At 49.4% G+C, this 23,324-nt stretch overlaps 1 protein-coding gene across 7 annotated transcripts in view; it reads left to right on the top strand.

Annotated features, from left to right (window-relative positions):
* rcan2 (regulator of calcineurin 2) overlaps positions 1–23,324 on the top strand; it is a 644,130-nt gene that overhangs the window by 490,047 nt on the left and 130,759 nt on the right. For all 7 annotated transcript variants that reach the window (XM_072499093.1, XM_072499092.1, XM_072499094.1 and 4 more), the window contains one exon: positions 1,566–1,737. In XM_072499093.1, coding sequence (XP_072355194.1) covers positions 1,566–1,737 — 172 coding nt within the window. The remainder of the gene's footprint in view (positions 1–1,565; positions 1,738–23,324) is intronic.

Raw genomic sequence — 23,324 nt, 5'->3', positions numbered from 1 at the left:
GCAAGGCTGCCGATGCCGGATCTGACTTCTGTTTAGCCCTGCTGGCCTATCGCTCGGCCCCACTGTCCACGGGCCTCTCACCAGCCCAGCTGTTGATGGGTCGCGCCCTCAGGACCACTGTGCCGTCCATTCATGTTCCTGACCTCGACCATGCTCCAGTGTTGCGAAGGATGCAACAGCGTGCTCAGCAGAAGGTGGCACATGACGCTCGGGCGACTGACCTTCCTGCCCTGGCGCCTGGAGACAACGTCCGCATACACCTACCGGAGGGTGGCTGGTCGGCAACTGCCGAGGTTCTCCGCCACGTGGCTCCCCGCTCATTCCTGGTTCGTATGCCTGATGGCTCTATTCGCCGCCGTAATCGGCGGGCCCTTCGTCTGGTTCCGCGCTCGCTACGAGATCATGCACCGGTGCCACGCCCTCCTGTTGTCGACTTTGTTGAGCTTCCTGCCATTCTGCCTCTTCCTTTCCCGCCCATGGCCAGGCCCATTCCTCAGCCGGTGGATCCTGACCCACCCTTGAGGCGGTCAACCCGAATTCGTCGCCAACCTGAGAGACTTGACTTATGAGCCTGTTAGCACATTGGACTCACTGAATTGTTTTACAGTACTGTAACGAGTTTCTTTTCTTGTCGTTCATTGTTCCAGAAGTTTTCTCTTGTCGTTTGCTGATTGCATTTGTTCTGTTATTGGTACAACCTCGTTGTTCTGTTGCACCTGACACCTTCCTCTGTATATAGTTTAGCCTCATGTACATGTTGTAAATATTGCACACACATACTCAGATGCACTCAGTACACATTTCTATTTATTAGGCACATATCCTTTGTGAAAGGGGGGGATGTCATGATATGTCATGATATCGACATCAGCATATCATGGTGCAATCACACACACACTGATGGACAGGCAGTTGGACCAACCAGCACACACATAACATTGCAGCCAATCACCAGTGAGAGCACACACACGGTAAAACAGGGAACACCACAGTTCCCGCTCATTCTACCATGAGATAGCTCAGAGCACAGAGCTCACAGCGCGCCACTCAGACATACACCATGTGCTGAGTGCCTCACTAAGATAGTGCTAGGGCTGGGTCCACAGGTTAGCTGGTGAAGCATGTGCCCAAACCAGCAGTTAGTTGTCACCGTTGTTTAGACAATAAAACAGAGTTGTACCATCTACAGCCGTGTTGGATCATTTGTGCATCAGAACATCCAACACGACAGATAGGTTCTTGATTAATTAGGAGATTAGGGATTATGGGGAGAAGCAGGAGAATGGGAACAAGAAACATATCAGCCATGATTGAATGGCGGAGCATTCTCAATGGGCCAAATAGCCTAATTGGGCTCCTATATCTTATGGTCTTATCCTGCTTTTCAGCAGTACCGAGATAGAATATGGAAGCTAGAGAAAGTAATTACCTACATTTTCTTGCTGAGAAAGGCCAGACTTCCAATGTAAGATTGAAAAGAGTCCGCTTAAACATTGGAAGTGAACGGCTGCTGTCATCTGATACACGGTGGATTATGGTTTCAACAGATGTCAATTTTTTTCCAGGTTCAAAATCAAGGTCCAGATGGAGATAATCTGCACCTTGCCCCTCCTCAGCCAGCAAAACAATTTCTCATCTCTCCTCCAGCATCACCACCCGTGGGTTGGCAACAAATTGATGATGCCACCCCAATCATCAATTATGATCTCCTCTATGCAGTGGCAAAACTGGGACCTGGTAGGATTTTCCATCTTTCATAATTACTATTTAATAATAGCCAATGGAATGTTCATTTTGCAAAGTTACGCTTAATGTATGGTATCACTATTTTGTTTTACAAGCCATAAGAATGAGAATATTTTGTAGAGAAGGAAGCTGAGGTCAATGACATTTTTAACTGCAAAGTGTCATTACTGGTCAGAGCTTCTACATGGTATTATCTGCAAAAATAATGTTTTTCTTTACATGCCTTTTGGCCTGTACTTGCCTCCCAATTGTCTGATGATTATATAATTGTTTTTCCCATTGTTAAACTGGGGCCTGGTAGATTTTCCCATTTTACTTAATCTCATAACTACTATTTGTATTGACCATTTAGTACTAACTGTAGTGGTATAAATGCTTGCCTGCACTATCTAGCTGTTCAGGACAGATGCAATTTAGCTGAGACAGGATCTATTACATAGAAATTTCATAACTCTAAGATAGAGGGCTGGATTCTCCCAAAATGGTGCTATGTCCTCACGCCGGCGTAAAAACGTTGCTCTTTCACTCCCCAGTTTCCTGCAAAAAAGAAAAGGCTATTCACTTACCTGTAGGGGGCTAGAGCAGAGACGCGGGGAGCTTCACACAGCTTTGGCTGCGGATATGGGCCCCGGCACTTCCGGTTCCGAGTCCATGCACGCGCACGGCAGCAACCTCCAGCAGACGAGCTGAGCGCTATGGCGGAATCGGAATGCGGAGCAACGCGCACAATATAGACCCCCCCCCCCAATCGGCTGTGCACCGCTGCATTGGACCGGCCCGATCGCTGCCCCGTCTGCCCCCCCCCCGGTGCTCGATACCCCCGCATCCCGCGGACTGAGTCCGCAGCCACCGCGCGGGAGTCCTGACAGGCCATACCACATTAGTTCCACGCCGTCGGGAACTTGGCAGGTCGGGAGTGGAGTATCGCTGGGAATGCCTCTGGCAATGACCCCCCAGCCGCGCTGCTGAGCGATTCTCCGAGGCCCGGAGAATCGCCGAGCGGCACTGGGCCTGATTTGGTTGGGAACTTCAATTCTCCGCCCCTACGCTGAACGCGATTTTAGCGCGGGGCTGTGGAGAATCCAGCCCAGAGAGTATCGGCTTTGGGCAAAATGTACATAAATTGTGTCCAAAACTGCAACCTTTTGAAATGTGTGTTTCCCCCCCCCCCCCCCCCCCCCCCAAGCTTCTGCTCTGACTAATTTGTATATATTCTACTCTCTTCAACATTGGTCAGTCTTGGGAGACAATGAAATGCACCTGGACTATATACCACATCTGGATTGGACATTATCTGTTGTGGCTGTTAAGGTCAATTCATGAATGGCAGCCCCTTCTGCTGCTGGCACAGATGATGATCTGGCGGCTGCACTAGCCACGGGCGTAAATCTTGTAATGGCTGAGAAATCTCGTGAGATGCCCAAAATCGGATTCACGTCAGCAAGATTTTGGTTTGGGATCTTCCCTGCCAGCCTCCGATGATGCGATCAGGTTCACACCCAGGACAAGCGCAAGCCTGATTAGTATATTTTAAAATAAATTTTGATCTACTTATGGGCTTAACATCGCTACTTCTGCCCTCACTGTATCGTCCCAGCCAGCCAGCATGACATCACGCTGGCGATAATCAAGACTGGTTTTCAAAAATGCAAACCAATCATGATGATCATGCCAGGCACACACAGGTGAGTATAGGCCCTGGGTGGTGAGTGACATGGCTGGGAAGAACCGTGGCACTGTTCCTATAATGCCACTCTGGCCATGCCAACATGGCAGTGACACCCTGGCAGTGCCAACTCCGGTGCTTGTGTGGTAGGGTCGCCCAAATGTTTGTGGGGGGGGGGGGGCAACGGGTCACCCAGACTCGAAACGTTAGCTCCCTTCTCTCTCTGCAGATGCTGTCAGACCTGCTGAGATTGTCCAGTATTTCTTGTTTTTGGCCCCAATTTGATGATTCTATTTCTTAGGTCTTCACCACTGGAAAGATGCTCATAGACCTTGTTGAGCACTACTTTGGTGGGTTCACTGTCCAGCTTCTCCATGACAGGAAAGTATGGAATTGCATTGAGAGCTTCTTCAGTGACAACATTCACCATTACATAGAATTAGAGGTCGTGCTGCACTCACCTTCCCATCTGCTTGCTAGTTTCAGTAAAGATCACCTGGTCTTGCACTTCAAGGGGGGCTGATTTGGCTTCTGCTGGGCTTGTGGCTTTCTTCATTCCTTCATACATCCCTCCTGCATCTCCGGATTCTGCAGCCGATTGTTTTTGTTGCAGAGTTTCAACTAGTATTGTTTGGCGCAGGGTCATGCAGTGTTGAGAATTGATTTTGGCAACTCTGAGAGTATCTAGATTTTCTTTGCTGGGGATTTGCTTGTGGTTCACGAGGGCTCTACTCTTGGTTGCAGTAACCGGCCCCATTTCAGCCCAGTAGGCCTCAAACCGGCATTCTTCTGATCTTTTTTCCTGTAAGCAGTGAGTACATAGTTATATGTGGTGTTGTGCAGATAATCCCACTTTGACACTGCACTCTGGTCTTTGGCGTCGGTCCATGGCAATAGCATAGCTCCAGCAACCTCTGTCCATTTTGCCAATTCCCTGGTTCCCTATGCAAGTTGGCCAAGCTGTCTAGTTGGTACCCACCCTTGCATTGAAGTGCCTTAGAGGGTACAGTCCCTCTGTGCTGCGAACAGCATCAAGTGCCTCAAAGTATTGACCCTTTATATTTGGTGTGGAGGTGAGTGTCAGGGCATAGATGCATGTGAGGTTAACTGGGCCCATGCTTGCTGACAAGTGAAAAGTGATTCTCCCTGAATTATAGAATCCCTACAGTGCAGAAGGAGGCCATTCGGGCCATCGGGTCTGCACCGATCCTTCAAATAAACACTCCACCCATGTCCACCCGCCATATCTCTCCAACCCCATAACCTAAACTGCATATCCCTGGACACTAAGGGGCAATTTATCATTGCCAATGCACCTACCCCATACACCTTTGGACTGTGGGAGGAAACTGAAGCACCCGCAGGAAACCCACGCACGCATTGGGAAGAATGTACAACTCCACGCTGACAGTGACCCAAGGCCGGAATTGAACCTGTGTCCCAGGCACTGTGAGGCAGCAATGCTAACCATTGTGCCACCGTGCTGCCTTCACTGAAGCATTTAATTATTGTGAGTAGATTTGTAGCGCACAAAGACTCCATGAGACGAATATAGTGAAGTCGATGAGGCTTTATTAAGCGTGTCTGTTCCCCAGCAGCCCGATAGTAAACTGGCATGCGGGGGAAGACACCGGCTTCTTATACTTCGCCTTCAGGGCAGAGCTGGAGGTCAACGGCCAACCAGGACCCGGGATCTGTCAGCCAATGACATTAGGGCTTCCAGTCCCACATGACCCCCAATACATACTACCACATTCACCCCTTGTCAAAATTGAACCCGGCGGGGTGATGCTTCGTATGGTGGTAAGGGTTTACAGGGCTGGTCCTGGGAGGATAGAACAGTTACATGGTAGTACAGTATTGGACAGTTTCGTCCTGTTACAACTATTTACAGAGGGTATAGGAAAAACAAAATGTTCATTGAACAGTCCATCTTTGTTTTACATCGACGCCACGAGTCGGTCGGGCGGTCTGGTCGTCCGTGTCGATCGCCTCGGCCCCGGCGGTGGTGGTGGTGCTTGTACCAGTGTTGTCGCCTCCGGGAGCCGCACGGTTTCAGCTGTCGGTGCAAAGGGGAGGGGAACTGATCCTCCTGGTAAGGGGGCGGTCGCGGGGTGCGGCGGTGGCAGGAAGGGGGGCGGTTGGGTTGATGGTGTCGGGGGGGAGTGCGTGGTGCCGGCGGGCGCCAGATCCCGCAGGGAGACCGTGTCCTGTCGGCCGTCGGGGTACTCCACGTAGGCGTACTGGGGGTTTGCGTGGAGGAGGTGAACCCTTTCGACCAACGGGTCCGCCTTATGTGCCCGCACATGCTTTCGGAGCAGGATGGGTCCTGGGGCCGCCAGCCAGGTCGGCAGCGACGTTCCAGAGGAGGACCTCCGAGGGAAGACAAGGAGACGCTCGTGCGGCGTTTGATTAGTGCTTGTACATAATAACGACCGGATGGAATGGAGAGCGTCCGGGAGGACCTCCTGCCACCGTGAAACTGGGAGATCCCTGGACCGTAGGGCCAGTAGGACGGCCTTCCAGACCGTGCCGTTCTCCCTTTCTACTTGCCCGTTCCCCCGGGGTTGTAGCTGGTCGTCCTGCTTGAGGCTATGCCCTTGCTGAGCAGGAACTGGCGCAGCTCGTCACTCATGAAAGAGGACCCCCTGTCGCTGTGGACGTATGCGGGGTAACCGAACAGTGTGAAGATGCTGTTCAGGGCTTTAATGACTGTGGCCGCGGTCATGTCGGAGCAGGGAATGGCAAAAGGGAAGCGGGAGTATTCGTCCACTACATTAAGGAAATATGCGTTGCGGTCGGTGGAGGGGAGGGGCCCTTTGAAATCGAGACTGAGGCGTTCAAAGGGGCGGGAAGCCTTAATCAGGTGCGCTCCATCTGGCCTGAAAAAATGCGGCTTGCATTCCGCGCAGATGTGGCAGTCCCTTGTGACTGTACGGACCTCTTCTAAAGAGTATGGGAGATTGCGGGACTTGATGAAGTGGTAAAAGCGAGTGACCCCCGGGTGGCAGAGGTCCTCGTGGAGGGTTTGGAGGCGGTTAATTTGTGCGTTGGCACATGTGCCGCGGGGATAGGGCATCGGACGGCTCGTTCAGCTTTCCGGGCCGGTACAAGATCTCATAGTTAAAGGTGGAGATCTCGATCCTCCACCTTAAGATCTTGTCATTTTTAATCTTGCCCCGCTGTGCATTATCGAACATGAAGGCTACCGACCGTTGGTCAGTGAGGAGAGTGAATCTCCTGCCGGCCAGGTAATGCCTCCAATGTCGCACAGCTTCCACTATGGCTTGGGCTTCCTTTTCCACTGAGGAGTGGCGGATTTCTGAGGCGTGGAGGGTTCGGGAGAAGAAGGCCACGGGTCTGCCCGCTTGGTTAAGGGTAGCCGCTAGAGCTACGTCGGAGGCGTCGCTCTCGACCTGGAAGAGGAGGGACTCGTCGATGGCGCGCATCGTGGCCTTTGCGATGTCCGCTTTGATGCGGCTGAAGGCCTGGCAAGCCTCTGTCGACAGAGGGAAGGTCGTGGTCTGTATTAGGGGGCGGGCCTTGTCTGCGTACTGGGGGACCCACTGGGCGTAGTACGAAAAGAACCCCAGGCAGCGTTTCAGGGCTTTTGGGCAGTGCGGGAGGGGAAATTCCATGAGTGCGCGCATACGTTCGGGGTCGGGGCCTATTATCCCATTGCGCACTATGTAGCCCAGAATGGCTAGCCGATCGGTGCTAAAAACGCACTTGTCCTCGTTGTACGTGAGGTTCAAGGCTTTGGCGGTCTGGAGGAATTTTTGGAGGTTGGCGTCGTGGTCCTGCTGATCGTGGCCGCAGATGGTTACATTGTCGAGGTACGGGAACGTGGCCCGTAACCCATGTTGATCAACCATTCGGTCCATCTCCCGTTGGAAGACCGAGACCCCGTTTGTGACGCCAAAAGGGACCCGTAGGAAATGGTATAATCGCCCGTCTGCCTCGAAGGCTGTGTACTTGCGGTCACTTGGGCGGATGGGGAGCTGATGGTAGGCGGACTTGAGGTCCACGGTGGAGAAGACTTTATACTGGGCAATCCGATTGACCATGTCGGATATGCGGGGGAGAGGGTACGCGTCTAGTTGTGTGTACCTGTTGATGGTCTGGCTATAGTCAATGACCATCCTTTGTTTCTCCCCTGTCTTCACTACTACCACCTGCGCTCTCCAGGGACTATTGCTGGCCTGGATTATGCCCTCCTTTAGTAGCCGCTGGACTTCGGACCGAATGAAGGTCCGGTCCTGGGCGCTGTACCGTCTGCTCCTAGTGGCGACGGGTTTGCAATCCGGGGTGAGGTTCGCAAACAAGGACGGGGGTTGCACCTTGAGGGTAGCGAGGCCGCAGATAGTGAGTGGGGGTATGGGGCCGCCAAATTTAAACGTAAGGCTCTGTAGGTTACATTGGAAATCTAAGCCCAGCAAGGTGGGGGCACAGAGTTGGGGAAGGACGTTAAGTTTGTAGTTTTTGAATTCCCTCCCCTGTACCGTTAGGGTAACTATGCAGAATCCCTGGATCTGTACGGAGTGGGATCCTGCAGCTAGGCAAATCTTTTGTGCGCTGGGGTAGGTAGTAAAGGAACAGCGTCTTACCGTGTCGGGGTGTATAAAACTTTCCGTGCTCCCGGAGTCGACTAGGCATGGCGTCTCGTGGCCGTTAATTAGGACCGTTGTCGTCGTCGTCTGGAGAGTCCGGGGCCGAGCCTGATCGAATGTAACCGAAGCGAGCCGTGGTTGTAGTAATGGGGTGGGGTCCGTTGTTGCCGTCCAAGATGGCGTCGGGGATGGACAAAATGGCTGCCCCCATACATCGCACGTGGCTGAGGGGTCACAAGATGGCGTCGGGGGTGGACAAAATGGCCACCCCCATGCGTCGTACAGGTCGGGGGCGGTCCAAGATGGCGGCACCCCTCCTCCCCTCGTGGTGTTCGGGACCCAAAATGGCGGCGTCTGCGGTTCGCACATGGTGTGCTGGGGGGTCTGGGGAGCGCTAGGACCGCGCGGAGTTCCTTCACTGCGAGCGCCAGGGCCGCGGGCGCTAGGACCGCGCGGAGCTCCCTCACTGCGAGCGCCAGGGCCGCAGGCGCTAGGACCGCGCGGAGCTCCCTCGCCGGGGACAGCGGTGGTCGGGGCCCAGGTAGGCGGCACCGGCGGGACAGGCGCGGGGCCGCGAGCGCAAGGAGCGCGAGGAGCTCCCTCACCGGGGACAGCGGCGGTCGGGGCCCAGGTAGGCGGCGCCGGCGGGACAGGCGCGAGGCCGCGAGCGCTGGGACCGTGCGGAGCTCCCACACCGGGGACAGCGGCGGTCGGGGCCCAGGTAGGCGGCGCCGGCGGGACAGGCGTGGGGCTGCGAGCGCAAGGAGCACGAGGAGCTCCCTCACCGGGGACAGCGGCGGTCGGGGCCCAGGTAGGCGGCGCCTGCGGGTCAGGCGTGGGGCGCGGGACGGGGTTGAGGGTGGCGTTCGGGACGCGAAAGACCCCTTCCTCTCCGTGGAGAGTGTTGGCCGGCACCCAAATCGGGAGCGCCGGCGGCGGGTCGTACATGGACTGCGGGGAGGGGGCTGGGGAGCGTAGGCGGCGTGCAGGGGTCCCAGTTCTCCCGGGACCGCGGTGGTCGGGACCCAAAATGGCGGCGTCTGCGGGTCGCACATGGCGTGCTGGGGGGGTTGGGAGGCATAGACTGCCTGTAGGTCTCCCTGTGGCCCCGGGACGGCGGCGACCTCGCGGGATCGGCACACCACCGCATAGTGGCCCTTTTTCCCGCAGCTTTTGCAGATGGCTGCGCGGGCCGGGCAGCGCTGTCAGGGGTGCTTCGCCTGGCCGCAGAAATAACAGCGGGTGCACCCGGTGCGACTCGGCGTTTGGACTGCGCAAGCCTGTAGGGTGTGCGGGGGGGGGGGGTTTGCCGCGACGGGTACGTACGGGGCCCAATGGCCTGCCGCGCGGTCGGGGCCGCAGGCGCGGGTAGCGCGGCGTAGAACTCGTCCATCGATTCTCCGGGAGCTTGCCGTCTCGTCGCGAGCTGGTAGCGAGCGTAGATTTGGTTAACTGGGCGAACGTAGAGACTCCTCAGTGCTGCGAACGCCGTCTGGAAATCGTCGGTGTCTTCAATGAGGGTGAAAATCTCCGTGCTCACCCTCGAGTGCAGGACCTGCAGTTTTTGTTCGTCTGAGACCCGGCCGGTGGTCGGTCTGAGGTAGGCCTCGAAGCAAGTCTGCCAGTGTTTGAAGGCTGCTGCCGCATTCACTGCATGGGGGCTGATTCTCAGGCATTCTGCAATGATCCTGAGCTCCATAGTCCTTTTTAGGCACGCTTAATAAATTGTAGCGCACAAAGACTCCATGAGACGAATATAGTGAAGTCGATGAGGCTTTATTAAGCATGTCTGTTCCCCAGCAGCCCGATAGTAAACTGGCCTGCGGGGGAAGACACCGGCTTCTTATACTTCGCCTTCAGGGCGGAGCTTGAGGTCAACAGCCAACCAGGACCCGGGATCTGTCAGCCAATGACATTAGGGCTTCCAGTCCCACATGACCCCCAATACATACTACCACAAGATTGTTTTTTATTGTGAAACCCGCTCCATGCTCATATGTTGCCTTTTGAGTTTCCCCCACCAGAAACACAAGTTGGGCGGGATTCTCCCAACGGGAGTCCAAGTGCCGACGCTGGAGTAAAAACAGGAGTGTTTTACTCCAGCGTCAGCGCCCGTTCCCAGACCCCTATTCTACCCCCTCCGTGGGGCTAGCAGGGGCATCGCGGCTTTACGGAGGTGGGGCCTCGGCATGGCGTCAGAGACCCGGCACGCCGTAAAAGGCGCCTTGGGTCCCGCGCATGCGCAGTTGGGCCGGCGCCAACTAGCGCATGCGCTGTGGCCGTCTTCCCCCAGGCCGTCACGCACAAACATGGCGGATGGATCCAGGCTCGACAGAGAGGTCGACCCGCCGATCGGTTGGTCCCAATCGCTTACCAGGCCACTCCGGAGGGCCCCCCCGGGAACGGAGCCCCCTTCCCCCCCCCCACAGGCTACCCCCCCAAGCCTTTGCGACGAGTACCCGCCGGCAGCGACCAGGTGTGGACGGCGCCGGCGGGACTAGGCCGTTTACGTGCGGCCGCTTGGCCCATCCGGGCCGGAGAATCGCCGCACGCCGTTTGCGGTGATGCTCCGAGCAGCCCGGCGCGATTCGCGCGCCGCTGGTTTCGTGGGGGGGGGGGGAGAATCGCGTGCGGGGGTCGGGGCGGCGTGGCGCGATTCACGCGGCGCCCCAGCAATTCTCCCACCCGGCGGGGGTGGCAGGGGAGAAGACTGCCCGTTGTGTTTCTCTTTAAGGGATCCAATTTGAGTGAGCCTAGTTTCATGCAGTGCAGCAATGTCCACATTGAGCCATGTAAGTTGTTTGTCTGTCTTGCATGCATCATCAATCTGCAGAAGGTAGTTGGTAAGGCCACGACTCATTGTCCTTACATTCCAGCTTGTGATGCGGAAGACTAGTATCTTCTTTGTTTAATTTGTCCCACCTGGCGCATAGATTAGCAACCCACCCTTCTGGAGACCCAGGAATTGTCCAAGCATCAGGACTCCACTCTCAGAATTACTGTTACTGTCCAAAGAAAAGGATAAAACTCTTTGGTATCAGTTCTGCTGCAGGAGTTACCAGAAACCTGCCTGATAGATGAGGGATTACTGCCTAGAGGACTAAACTCTGGATTTTCTGTCAGAGTTGACACCTGTTGTGTATTCATGCTTGTCCTAGCTGGAACAAGGTTGCTTTTTTAAGAGTCCGATCACATGATGTATTGATGACATCATCAGTCGTTTACGTGGGCAAGCGGGCAGTCTATCTTTACAGCCTGTTGATAAAGCTTTTGTTTGTTTGTGCCTTCGTGGTTTGCAAGCCTTTCTTTTAAAAATACTACAAAGAGAATTGGCAAAGCGGAGGTCGGAACCATGCTGGCAGACGCCCAGAGAACAAAAAAAAGGAACATCGTTGATCCATGCACAGACGTCCAAAAAGGATTATGAAGCTAAATACTTCACAACACCAAAGCTGGCAATGGAGGGGTGCAAAGTATAGGTAGCAGCCATCGAAGGAATCAAAATTTAAACATAGGTTTCAGAGGAAACAACATTGAAAAGCTCGCCATGCGCATGCCCAGAAAGATCAGGAACAGTACAGAGAGCATTGAGAATAGCAAGTATCCTGCTACAATTGTTTCATAGAATCCCTACAGTGCAGAAGGAGGCCATTCACCCCATCCAGTCTGCACCGACCTTCAAATGAACAAACTCTTCTTTCCTATTCCCGTAACCCCAAAACCTAAGCTGCACATCCCTAGACATGAAGGGACATTTTATCATGGCCAATCCACCTAACTTGCACATCTTTGGACTGTGGGAGGAAACCGGAGCACCCAAAGTTAACCCACGCAGACATGGGGAGAAAGTACAAACTCCACACAGACAGTGATCCAAGCCGGTATTGAACCCGGGTTCCTGGCACTGTGAGGCAATAGCGCTAACCAATGTTCCACCGTGCCGCTGGGGCGTTCCAAAAGTCAGAAGGGAAGAGATTGAGCTCCGAGGTACCTTGTTTGAGAAAAAGCAAGGGAGTGCTAACATTTTTGTTGTAACACCGTGCTTATGCAAGCCCTATCCAAAGTAATAATGGCAGGAATTTTGGCGTGGTGGGACCATATGACAAGAACTCATGAACGGTAGAGTTCATATAGTAAAGTATTTGATTATTTTGTCCAAGCGAACAAAATGGCAGCAGCTATTGTAGACCCAAATTTCCTGAGTACAATGGGGGGAAACCTTCACCTTCCTACAAAGTTTGGTGCAGCCAGAAAAACCAGGCTCGAAAAATCTATGCGATTGTGGAGATATTGCAAGGCTACTTCTCATCTAAACCATTGGTCATTGCCAAGAGGTTCAGACTCCTTAAACGTAACCAACAAGAAGCTGAATCAATCACAAAGTTCGTAGGTACTTAGCTGAATACTGTGATTTTGGAGATGTCTTCAACAACACCATGAGAGACAGACTAGTGTGTGGGTTAAGAATGAAGCTATCCAAAAAAGCAGTTAATAGAAAGAAACTTGAACCTAAAAAAGGCTTTAGAAGTTGTGATCTCTATGGAATTAGCAGCTAAAATAGCCCAGCAATTAAGTTTGAGTACTAGAATCCATAAAATGTCAGCTGAGATCCGAACATAGACATTGATTCGAAATTGTAACTGATGTGCAAAAACATGTCCCGCAGCAGCAGACTGTTGGTGCAAAGAGGCAAAATGCAGGAACAGGTAAAAAAAGGCACATCGATTTGCGTGTTGGAGATAGAAACAAGTTCCAAACAAGGACTATAAAATGCAAGAACCAAGTGCATCAATGGAAAACCAAATGGAGGGAAAAAGATTCACGTGATACAAAAAAAGCAAGAAAGAAAACTAGGTCAGATGACAAACTGTCGTTGAACGTACTGGCTATTGCGGGTAAAAGAACCGCTAATGAGTCATTCCTTTACTGGATAAGCAACCAATGAAAATGGAGGTGGGACGGGTGCAGCCATTTCACTGTTCCCAGGAACTGTTTAAGAAGAGAAACTACGACATATCACCATAAAACTCTCAAAGATAATACTTAAAACAGATACCCGGGAAATAGTGCTATTGACGGACCATATCAATGTAAATGAGCAGGCACATGGGCAGATAGATGACTTGTCCCTGCACGTTGTAACTATCCAGCCCTAATGGAGAGAACCTGGCTGGAGAGAACCAAGCTAAACTGAGCCAAGGTGAATCTCATGTCAGAGTACGAAGCAGGTCGACTGAAGATTGTAAAGAAACATACCATTGTCTTTAACGGAGAGCTGAGCAGCATGAAAGAGATATCAGTCAAGCTAAAGATTAAGGACAAAAGCCAAGCAAGATGCTTAAAGGCTAGGTCAGTGCCATACACCATCAGGCCTAATGTCAAGGCAGAATTTGAGAGGCTGGTCAAGACGAGGGTCCTCATACCCATTAATGTAAGTGATTGGGCCACATCCCTAGTACCCGTGATGAAAAAAGATGGTTCGGTATACATATGTGGCGATTTTAAAGTCACTATCAATCCGGTTTGTGCAGATTTGATTTGATTTAGATTTATTGTCACATGTACTGAGGTAGTGAAAAGTATTGTTCTGCCTATAGTCCAGGCAGATTGTTCCATACATGAAAAACATAGCACATACAAATAAATACACAATGTAAATACATAAACATCGACATCGGGTGAAGCATATGTGGTGAGTGCTTCTCAGTTGAGAAGATGCGTGGAGAGAGCAGTTCAGTCCATAAGTGGGTCATTCAGGAGTTTAGTAGCAATGGGGATGAAGCTGTCAGAGCAGTACCCTCTGCCTTTAATTGATGATTTATTTGTGGGGTTGGCTGGAGGCCAGTAATTCAATGAAGTTGACCTTAGTCAAACTTATTTTCAGATAAATGTAGATCCAGATCCAGATTCACAACAATATTTGACAACCGTGACACACAAAGGACTATTTGGATATAAAGGCTTCCCTTCGGTATCATATCCGGATGTGTGTTGTTCCAACATGCCATGGATTAAATTCTAAGTGGAATAGAAGGAGTCCAGTGCTACTTAGATGATATCTTAGTTACGGGAAAAAAATGAAGAAGAGCATCTGCAAAATTTAGATGCTACATTCCAGAGACTAGAGGATTACAGACTACGTGTATTTAGGGATAAATGTGAATTCTTCAAATCTTCTATTGAATACGTGGGGCACGTCATAGATGTAAAGGGACTGCACAAATCGCCTTCAAAAGTAAAAGCCATAACTGAGGCACCTGCACCGTAAAATATAAATCAACTTTTATCATTTTTGACCTTATCAAATTGTTATGGAAGGTTTTCCCCAATCTAGCAACTAACTATTCTTAAGCATTTACAATTTATTGTGTCAAAACAGGAAATGGAAATTGGGTGAATCAGTGCAAGAAGGCCTTCGTATGAGCTAAAGAGGCATTACTAAAGCCATATGTCCTGATACACTTTGATCCAAAGTTACCATTGCAACTGGCTTGCGAGGTATCACCGTATGGTGGGAAGCAGTGATTTGTCACATACGGCCCAATGGTGAAGAGAAGCCAATCGCGTTTGCATCAAGATCCTTGAACAAAGCAGAAATGAACAATGCACAGGTAGAGATAGAACCTGTAGGCATCATTTTCAGAATCAAACATTTTTACTAATAACTATATGGATGGAAATGTACTTTGTTAACAGATCATTGACCACTGACAACGATACTTGGTCGGCACACTGGTATTCCATCTCCAGCAGTGAGCTGGATGCAGAGATGGATGTTGCTGTTGTCAGCACATACATATAATGATACAAAGTCATCAATCAAATCTCCATGGGAACGCTGATGGATTCTCTGGGTTACCTTTATCTAACGAGTCATCAATGAACAGTTAGAGTGGTAATTTTCTATCTCAAAGAAGTCTATAACACTTCTGCACCGCAGGACAAGTTAAGAAGTATACCAAAAATGATCCACTATTTTCAGAAGTTATGGACATGGTACTTCAAGGCAAGACCAGGGGAGCAAACCTGGAGTTGAAGCCTTATGTTACCCGAAGACTCAAACTACCTGTCCAAGCTGGTTGTCTCCCCTGGAGAATGAGGGTCATTATTATGTCATTATTTGCGGAATGTGTCCTAAACCAACTTCATGAAGGTCATTGTGAGATAATAAGGCTGAAGGAGATCGCCAGAAGCTAATTTTGGTGGCTAGGGCTCAATAACAAAATCGAGGAGATCATGGGCATGTGTTTGGCTTGTGTAAAGGTTCGAAACCTGCCACCACTAACGCCATTACATCCGTGGAAATGGCCAGAAGGCATGGCAAAGAGTTCATATAGAATATGCCGGATCAATCGAAGGACAAATGTTTTTAATTGTGGTAGACATGCACTTAAAGTAGCCTGAAGTCGCTATTATGAAGACTACGTCCTTGGAGAGAACAATGGAAAGACTGGATAAGAGTTTTGCAAGACTCAGTTACCTTGAACAACTTACTAGCGACAAGGAGCCACTTCATTTTGCAAGAATTCATAAATTATCTAAAGGAGAACGGAATCCAACACATCCGATCTACTCCTTATCATCCTGCCACAAATGGGCTGGCTGAAAGTTTTGTTCAGACAAGGAAGCATTCAGTGAAACACTCGTGAGCAAGGATCAATGTCAAAATGATTAAGTCAATTCCTGGTGTCATTCAGGAATACAATACATTCGACAACCCAAAGTTCTCCGGCATTACTCATGGTAAAACATCAGTTACGCACAGCATTTGGCCTGCTGAAGCTGTCTAAGATGAGACAAATTGTTGAGAGGAAACAGCAAAGTAAGATTTTGCGACATGAGAACAGGACTAAATGCCATGCTTTTCAGAAAGGTCAGGAAGTATTGGCAAGGAACGATACCACCAGTGAGAAGTGGATATCTGCCATCACCTTTACACAGACAGGACCGGTCTCCTACTACACCTTTCAAACTCAGGATGGCGTAGTGTGGAGAAGACACGCTGATCAACTTTCAGCAACTAGAACTAGTTTGCCAGAGTCAGTGTCAACCGAAAGACTGCAACAAACTGTACCAAATTAAGACCTAGACATTCCTGAGAACCTGACAATATCAGAAACAACTATGGAAGAAGTAACCCATTTGAAGACATTTCAACACAGTGTCAACCTGTAAACACCACATTGACTCCGGTTGAGACAACGACGGACGATGTCCAAACTAGAACAGAAACATCAGAAGTTGCAGTCAACACAAAAACGCAGAGGCCTGGGGTTCGCCAACAACCACAGAGAAATTGACATACTCTGAAACATCTACCTTATTGACTGTTGTGTTCATATTGTAAATGTTGACTGTTAACATTATATTGTGTTTATTTCCAGACGCCTCGAATGTAGAGGGGGAGGAAAATGTTGTGTATTCATGTTTATTCCTCGTTAGAACCAAGGTCACTTGAGTCCGATCACTTGACATATTGATGACATCATCAGCCATTTGCATGGGCAAACGGGCAGTCTAATTACAGCCTGTTGAGTAAACACTTTTCTAATAAAACTCCTATTTGTTTGCACCCTCATGGACTACAAGCATATCCTTTAAAAATGCCAACACTCCCTTAGCTTCTTCTTTCTCAAAACACCCACAAGGCATTTACACATAGCTGGGGATCAAGTTCATGGGCCCAAGGGGGTAACCATATGCTGAAGGGCCTGCAAGCTATGTGAGTCCCCTGTAGTTTAGCCAGATCTTGCAAGGTACTCAATTTACGTATACCACCATGGGGATGCATTACATCAAGCTTGCAATGAAGAGGCTCACACGCTCAGCTCCATTTTTGTAATAGTTGTACTGGATGTCATAATATACACCAGTATATCATGGTGCAGACACACACTGGGACCAATCAACATACACAACACCGCAGCCAATCACCAGTGAGAGCACACACACTATAAAGACAGGGGACATCAGTGTTCCCGCTCATTCGAGTAACAGCTAGCTAGGAGCACAGAGCTCACAGCCTGCAACACAGACATTCACCATGTGCTGAGTGCATCAACTGGTTAGGACAAGGCAAAGGTATTTAGTTAAAGCTAGTATTGTATTTACCCACAGTTCAAGTATGTTTAAATAGTTAACCTTTTAATAAAATAGTGTGGCACTACTTCAAGTGTTGGTGATCTGTATATGATCCAGAACACCCAACACATCATTATACCAGGAGTGGTGGGATACTAGCACTTCTTAGACCTACCTGCAAGTGATCTGCCTTCTGCCAGCATTCCGTCATTCTGCAACATGGACAACATCAGCCCGCCGCCGCCGCTCCGCATCGCCGGCAACCTCGGGGCCAACTGGAAGATTTTCAAACCGCGCTTCCAGCTCTACCTCGAAGCCAGGGAGGGCGCCTCGGATACCAGAAAGATTGCTCTTCTCCTCTCCACGGCCAGGGGCCATGCCATCCATATTTTCAACTCTCTCACCTTTGCAGATGACGAAGACAAGACGAAGTTCAAGACGGTTCTCCTCAACTTTGACACTCACTGCAGCGGTGAGTGAATGAAAGTTTTGAACGCTACGTGTTCCAGCACTGTTTGCAGGGTAAGGACAACCTTTCCAATCCTTTTTAACGCACCTCCGAATCCTTGCACAATCTTGCAGCTACGGGCCCACCTCCGACTCCATGATACGCGACCAGATCGTTTTCGGTGTTCAGTCGGACCCCCTACATCAGCAGTTCCTCAAAGTAAAGCAACTCACCCTAGCGACCGCCATCGAGACCTGTGCCCTACATGAAAATGCCACCAGTCGGTACTCCCATATACAAGCAGCTGAAACGGCGCGGCAAGGTCCAAGTGATTGAACATCTCTAGGGCCTCATCTTGGATGAGGGCGACCATTTTGCGCGCTTTTCACGGACTCCAGCGCTTGTATGCACCAAACGAGGGGACGGCAACATGGAGGAATGTAATGCGCAGGCGTGCACCACGCAGGACCGCATCGCGCATGCGCGGTGGCGCAGCGAACGTGCTGACATCACAATGTGCGGCAACTGTGGCTCCGCCCATTTAAAGCAGCAATGCCCCGCAAAATCTCGACAATGCCTACGATGTGGAAGACTTGGCCACTATGCTGCCTGCTGTCGAGCAGCTCAGCCTGCCAATTCATATCGCTTCAGCCAGCGTCGCAGGAATGTTCGGGCAATTCAACCCACGGTCACCGAGTCCGATTCCAACGTCCCACACAGCAGTGACACTGAGGACCCGAAGGCGCCATTTCAAGTTGGTTTCGTAACGAAAAACAGGCTGTCCCCGAAGCAAAGACACCAGCCGCTGTCGGTATACAGCATCGATCCAGACGATGAGTGGTGTGCCACCCTGTCGGTCAACCAGAATTCGTCGCCCACCTCAGAGACTTAATTTGTGAACTTTGCACTCATGGACTCTGTGGTCTGTTCTGTTCTTCCGTTTAATCATTCAAGTGGTTTGTATATAGTGTTCATCTCGTTATTTGTGTGAATCACTTTTTTTCTGCAGCAGGCACCTTCCCATGTAAATAGCTTAGTTTTTGTACATAGTCCTGTAAATATTTTGCACACACATAGTCAGGAACATTCACCACAAACTATTTATTGTCAGGCAGGCACATTTTTGTATATAAAAGGGGGGATGCCATAATATACACCAGTATATCATGGTGCAGACACACACTGATGGACACACAGTGGGACCAATCAACATACACAACACCGCAGCCAATCACCAGTGAGAGCACACGCACTATAAAGACAGGGGACATCAGTGTTCCCGCTCATTCGAGTAGCAGCTAGCTAGGAGCACAGAGCTCACAGCCTGCAACACAGACATTCACCATGTGCTGAGTGCATTAACTGGTTAGGACAAGGCAAAGGTCTTTAGTTAAAGCTAGTATTGTATTTACCCACAGTTCAAGTATGTTTAAATAGTTAACCTTTTAATAAAATAGTGTTGCACTACTTCAAGTGTTGGCGACCTGTATGTGATCCAGAACACCCAACACATCACTGGAAGCCAATGGTGAGATCTAAAAGCAAGAGCTGAGAAGCATCCTGGTAAACCTCCCCTGTATCCTCTCCAAAGTCTCCATATCCTTCCGGTAGTGTGGCGACCACAATTGTGTGCAATATTTCAAGAAATGTTAAGCATTTTTGCTGATTAATTTGATTTGCTTTGGTTTCTGTTGATAATACTGGGACTCAGCTTAGCATCATGCCTTGAGCCTAAATGATGGAACATTAAGCTTCGTCTCCAAATTGTTAACTTTGCTGCATAGATAACCCCATGAAATGTTTACTTAATTTATTTCCTTAACAAGACTCCAACATAGTTCTGACTCAAATAATACCATTAGTTATGTTCAATTCAAAGTATTCAATGAACAACTAGATAAGGGGTTTGATTCTACGGTCCACCAAAGGCTTGTTTATCGGCAGTGCACCATTCGCTAGCATCAGGATTCTATACTCCCGCCACTTGTCAATGGGATTTCCCATTGACGCCATGCCATTCTACCAGGAAGCCCATGGGTGGAGGTGCGCTACCGGCGGGAAAAGAGAATCCCAATGGCTGGAGACTTCTGGCCAATATATGACCATTAGTAATTATATAGCTGTGAATACTTCAGTTACTTCCGTTCCATTGGGTAGTTACACAGTAACCATCATTAAACGGCTGCTTGTTAATATTTTGCAGCATAACCAAAACTTTCTGCTTGGATGTTGTACTAGTGGAACTGAGGTAGATGAGCCCTTCAACATAACTCAGAAATGCCCACCTGCTTCCAGCCTCAGGAGCATTAATAAGTAGGAGACAGGCTTCCTAGCCTCTGCCAGGGAGTCATTGCACTCTGGGGAAGTGTGTCGTGCTGTAGGGCTCTGCCCCAGCGAAAAGAAAGAGGCATCTGGTATATAACTGGTGGAATCATTTTTAGGCCTCATTACAGTGCTAACTTTCCCTGATGGAACCTCAGTATGGCCATGCCCTGAAAAATAATCAGTCTCCTCTTCTCATTTTAGGCTGTGCACCTCTCACCAACATCTAAACACGGGATTATGGTGCCTGTGTCCAACTTTCCTGCAGTATAAGTGATAGTAATCTCACTGGAGGCTGCCTTTTCTCTCACTTGCATTCATTTACCATGCGGAGACCTACAAAATGGGGAGGCACAGGTCACAGCTCCCAGCCCCCTTATCAGATTGGCCAGTAGTAAGTAACAGGGAGTTGGGGATATGTTGTAGCATTAAATATTACTCACGTCAACCTTTGACTAGAGAGGTGAAAATATAGCTCAAAAGAGTCTGCAGATGTGACATTTACAATTTCAAGTGCTGAATCAGGAAAATAAGTCTGGTTACAGTCACAGGCCAACAAAGACAGCCTCACATTCATCTTGCATCAAAGGTATATTTTATCTTCTGCCTGTAAATTAGAGTTATAACAGGTGCATGTTTGTGAGTTAAAGAGCAGATTTAGATGTTGATGTCAGATCAGCACTCTTCCCAATCGCCTTCCTGCAGGAATTGATTTTAGCAAGGCTCAAAAGCGATTTCAGAGTTAAGCCTCATGGAATAATGAATTGTGTTGCACTTTCACAGCAATGAAAGGTCACACCATGATAATTTTGTACCATTTTGCAATGGTTGACTCGAGCTTTTTGATACCTGGCATTGACATTGGCCTTTCATCGAGTTGAAGAAAAGTTCTGAAATTGACGTAACTAAATGTTGACCTTGCAAGTAAAACACCACTGAGCTTCAGAACCCAATGTTGTTTAAGTCATCTTTAAACTCTTGATGAAAATAAGTTTTGTTTTCATTATTTCTGTCCACAGGGATCAATTTAAAAACTGCCTCGTGTTTGTGGTGTTCTTTGTATTGCTTAATTCAGAATGGTTGGTGTAGTGTTCACAAAGACCACAAAACAGCTTGAACTTAAACAAAGCTATAAATTTATTAACACTACTAATTTGGATTTGACACGTACTCTTAAAGAATACACAGTTGATTATTAACATATAAACTACACTCATCTACAACTAATCTTTATACTGATATAAACTATGTACTGCTCTCACTCACACTATTTGTATTTCTGACTCTCTCTAGCTCACGCCTGCACACACTCTCCCCCAAGGCTTGGCATCACCGCCTTATATACTTGTAACTGTAGCTCCCTCTAGTGGCTACTGTAGACACTTCAGTAACCCTTGTAGTTCTTACAGCTATGATAATACCAGTGTTTCGAATGGTGGAAGGCTGCCAGACCCAATGAGCCCCTCATCACTTCTTTTCTGTGCTAAACAGTGTTTAGTCTGCGGGTGCTATGGGAAACAGGAGTCAAACTTGGTTAAGCTTTAATGTCTTCAAAGAGCTGATTCAACTCTTGACTCTGCTCACAATACAAAAAGGAAGTTTGAGAAGATTTTTGGGTGGCAGGGTGGGGTTGCGCAAAAGATATATAACTGGGTCATACAATGGGCTACACATTGCACATGGGTTCAAATTAATCATAGACTGATGGACATATGTTGGCTAAAAAGTTATAATACTGCCTGAAATCAATTTGGCAGCTTCATCCAGTTCCAAGTGGACATGGGTTCAAAGAAGAAATCTTTCCTTAATTTGACAATCCCACCCAGTGAAATCACAAGATGAGGGTAATGGAAAAAAAATCTCACTAATGCAGAGGTTTGTTAGTTATCCTCACATATACTGGGTGGAATTTAGTGGTCATGGTGATGGGCCTGTCCATTGGCTGGACAGCTGGTGGGAACCCCACTGTTCCAGCAGGGGCAATTTCCCACTGCATCTTTTGATGCAGGTCAAATCCCTGCCTCTTGAGATTGCTCGGACAATCAAAGGACAGCAGCTCACTGATACCAAAAGCACCACTGGGAGCAGTGACCACTCTAAATACTGAAATGGAGCCTGGATCAAAGCGGGTGTGGCATTGCGTCCCCTCTTTTTCCCTTGGGGAATAGTTTGGCAGGCTGATTATCACCCTGTCTAAACAATATCATGAACGCTCCATGTGTGGCCATCAGGTTCTGGAGTGGGACTTGAGCCCACTGGATTCTGGTTCAGAGGCAAGGGTGCTACCAACAGAGCCACAACACCTCCTAGGGTTGTGGTGAGACCAATTCCTCGAGCCTGCGGTAGAGTGCTCTTTCTAACCACGCTGCATCTGATCTTGGACAGTCTAATGTTGGGAATTTATGGTGCCAAGGGGTAGCCTGCCAGTCTGAAGAACAGAATAACAACACAGTGAGGATGCTGTTGTAATAGTGAGAGGAGAAGCACCCAAACTCAGAAACACCATCCCAGGTCTTAGGCAGACTCTATGGCGATGAGGCTGCTACAAGGCTGTCTCCCTCTCTCTCTTTACAAAGATGCCTCAAAGCTGTTCTCTTCCACATGGTCACCTGGGACCTAATGGTAGCATGGTTGGATGGGAGGGAAATCTGCTGGAGATTTGGGGCTGGATTTTAAGGCCCTGATCTGTGACTGCGTTGTCTACATCTGTGCAAGGACAGCCATCGTCATTGGGACCACATGCTTCCTCTGTCAAGAAGCTGAGAATGAAGAGGATCCCACAAGCTGCATGAATCCCTCATCCTCCTCTTGCACACTCTCATCCCTTCAAGCGGTTTAATGCTGACTTGATGTAGTCTGCTGCTGGGTGCAGCTGGTATCCCCTCCAGCCACCGTTAGGCCTCACATAATCCATGAACATCAGCTGAACTGGCATTCTTGGTTCTGAAGCAATTGGCCCAGGCAACAGAGAGTGCCATGCACCCAGTGCAGGACACCATGCTGCTCTTACATGCATTGCAGATGCTGCCACATGGACTCTCCATGAGGTTGGCCAAGATATGGTTGAGCTCAACTGCCCAATGGTCACCTCTAGTCACAGAGCATGAGATTGCAAAGCCTCAGGGAACTCTGACTGCTCTTCCAATTATTGAACCCCAACCTGTGACCTGCCAGTGGAACATCCCTCTCCGAGAAGGATTATCCACAGATGCCTCATTGTCAGACTCCTCCCTGCTGGTGTGAAAGATGGCAGGCTGACTCCATGCCAACACACCCTCCCCAATCGCAACGCTGGGAAATTTCCTAGCTCCTGATTCCCACCTCCAACATGAATATCCGGGCCTTAGTTCCTATTCCACCTGCTGCCATGTACACTCAGTGGATGAGGAAGAAAAGGTCAAGCATTATAGCTAAATTACCAAAACATTAGTACTTTTAAACTACCTGTTAT

Source organism: Scyliorhinus torazame, chromosome 4, assembly GCF_047496885.1.
Source record: "Scyliorhinus torazame isolate Kashiwa2021f chromosome 4, sScyTor2.1, whole genome shotgun sequence".
Lineage (NCBI taxonomy): Eukaryota > Metazoa > Chordata > Chondrichthyes > Carcharhiniformes > Scyliorhinidae > Scyliorhinus > Scyliorhinus torazame.
Note: the sequence above shows the minus strand (reverse complement) of the source record. Positions and strands in the feature narration are given on the sequence as shown.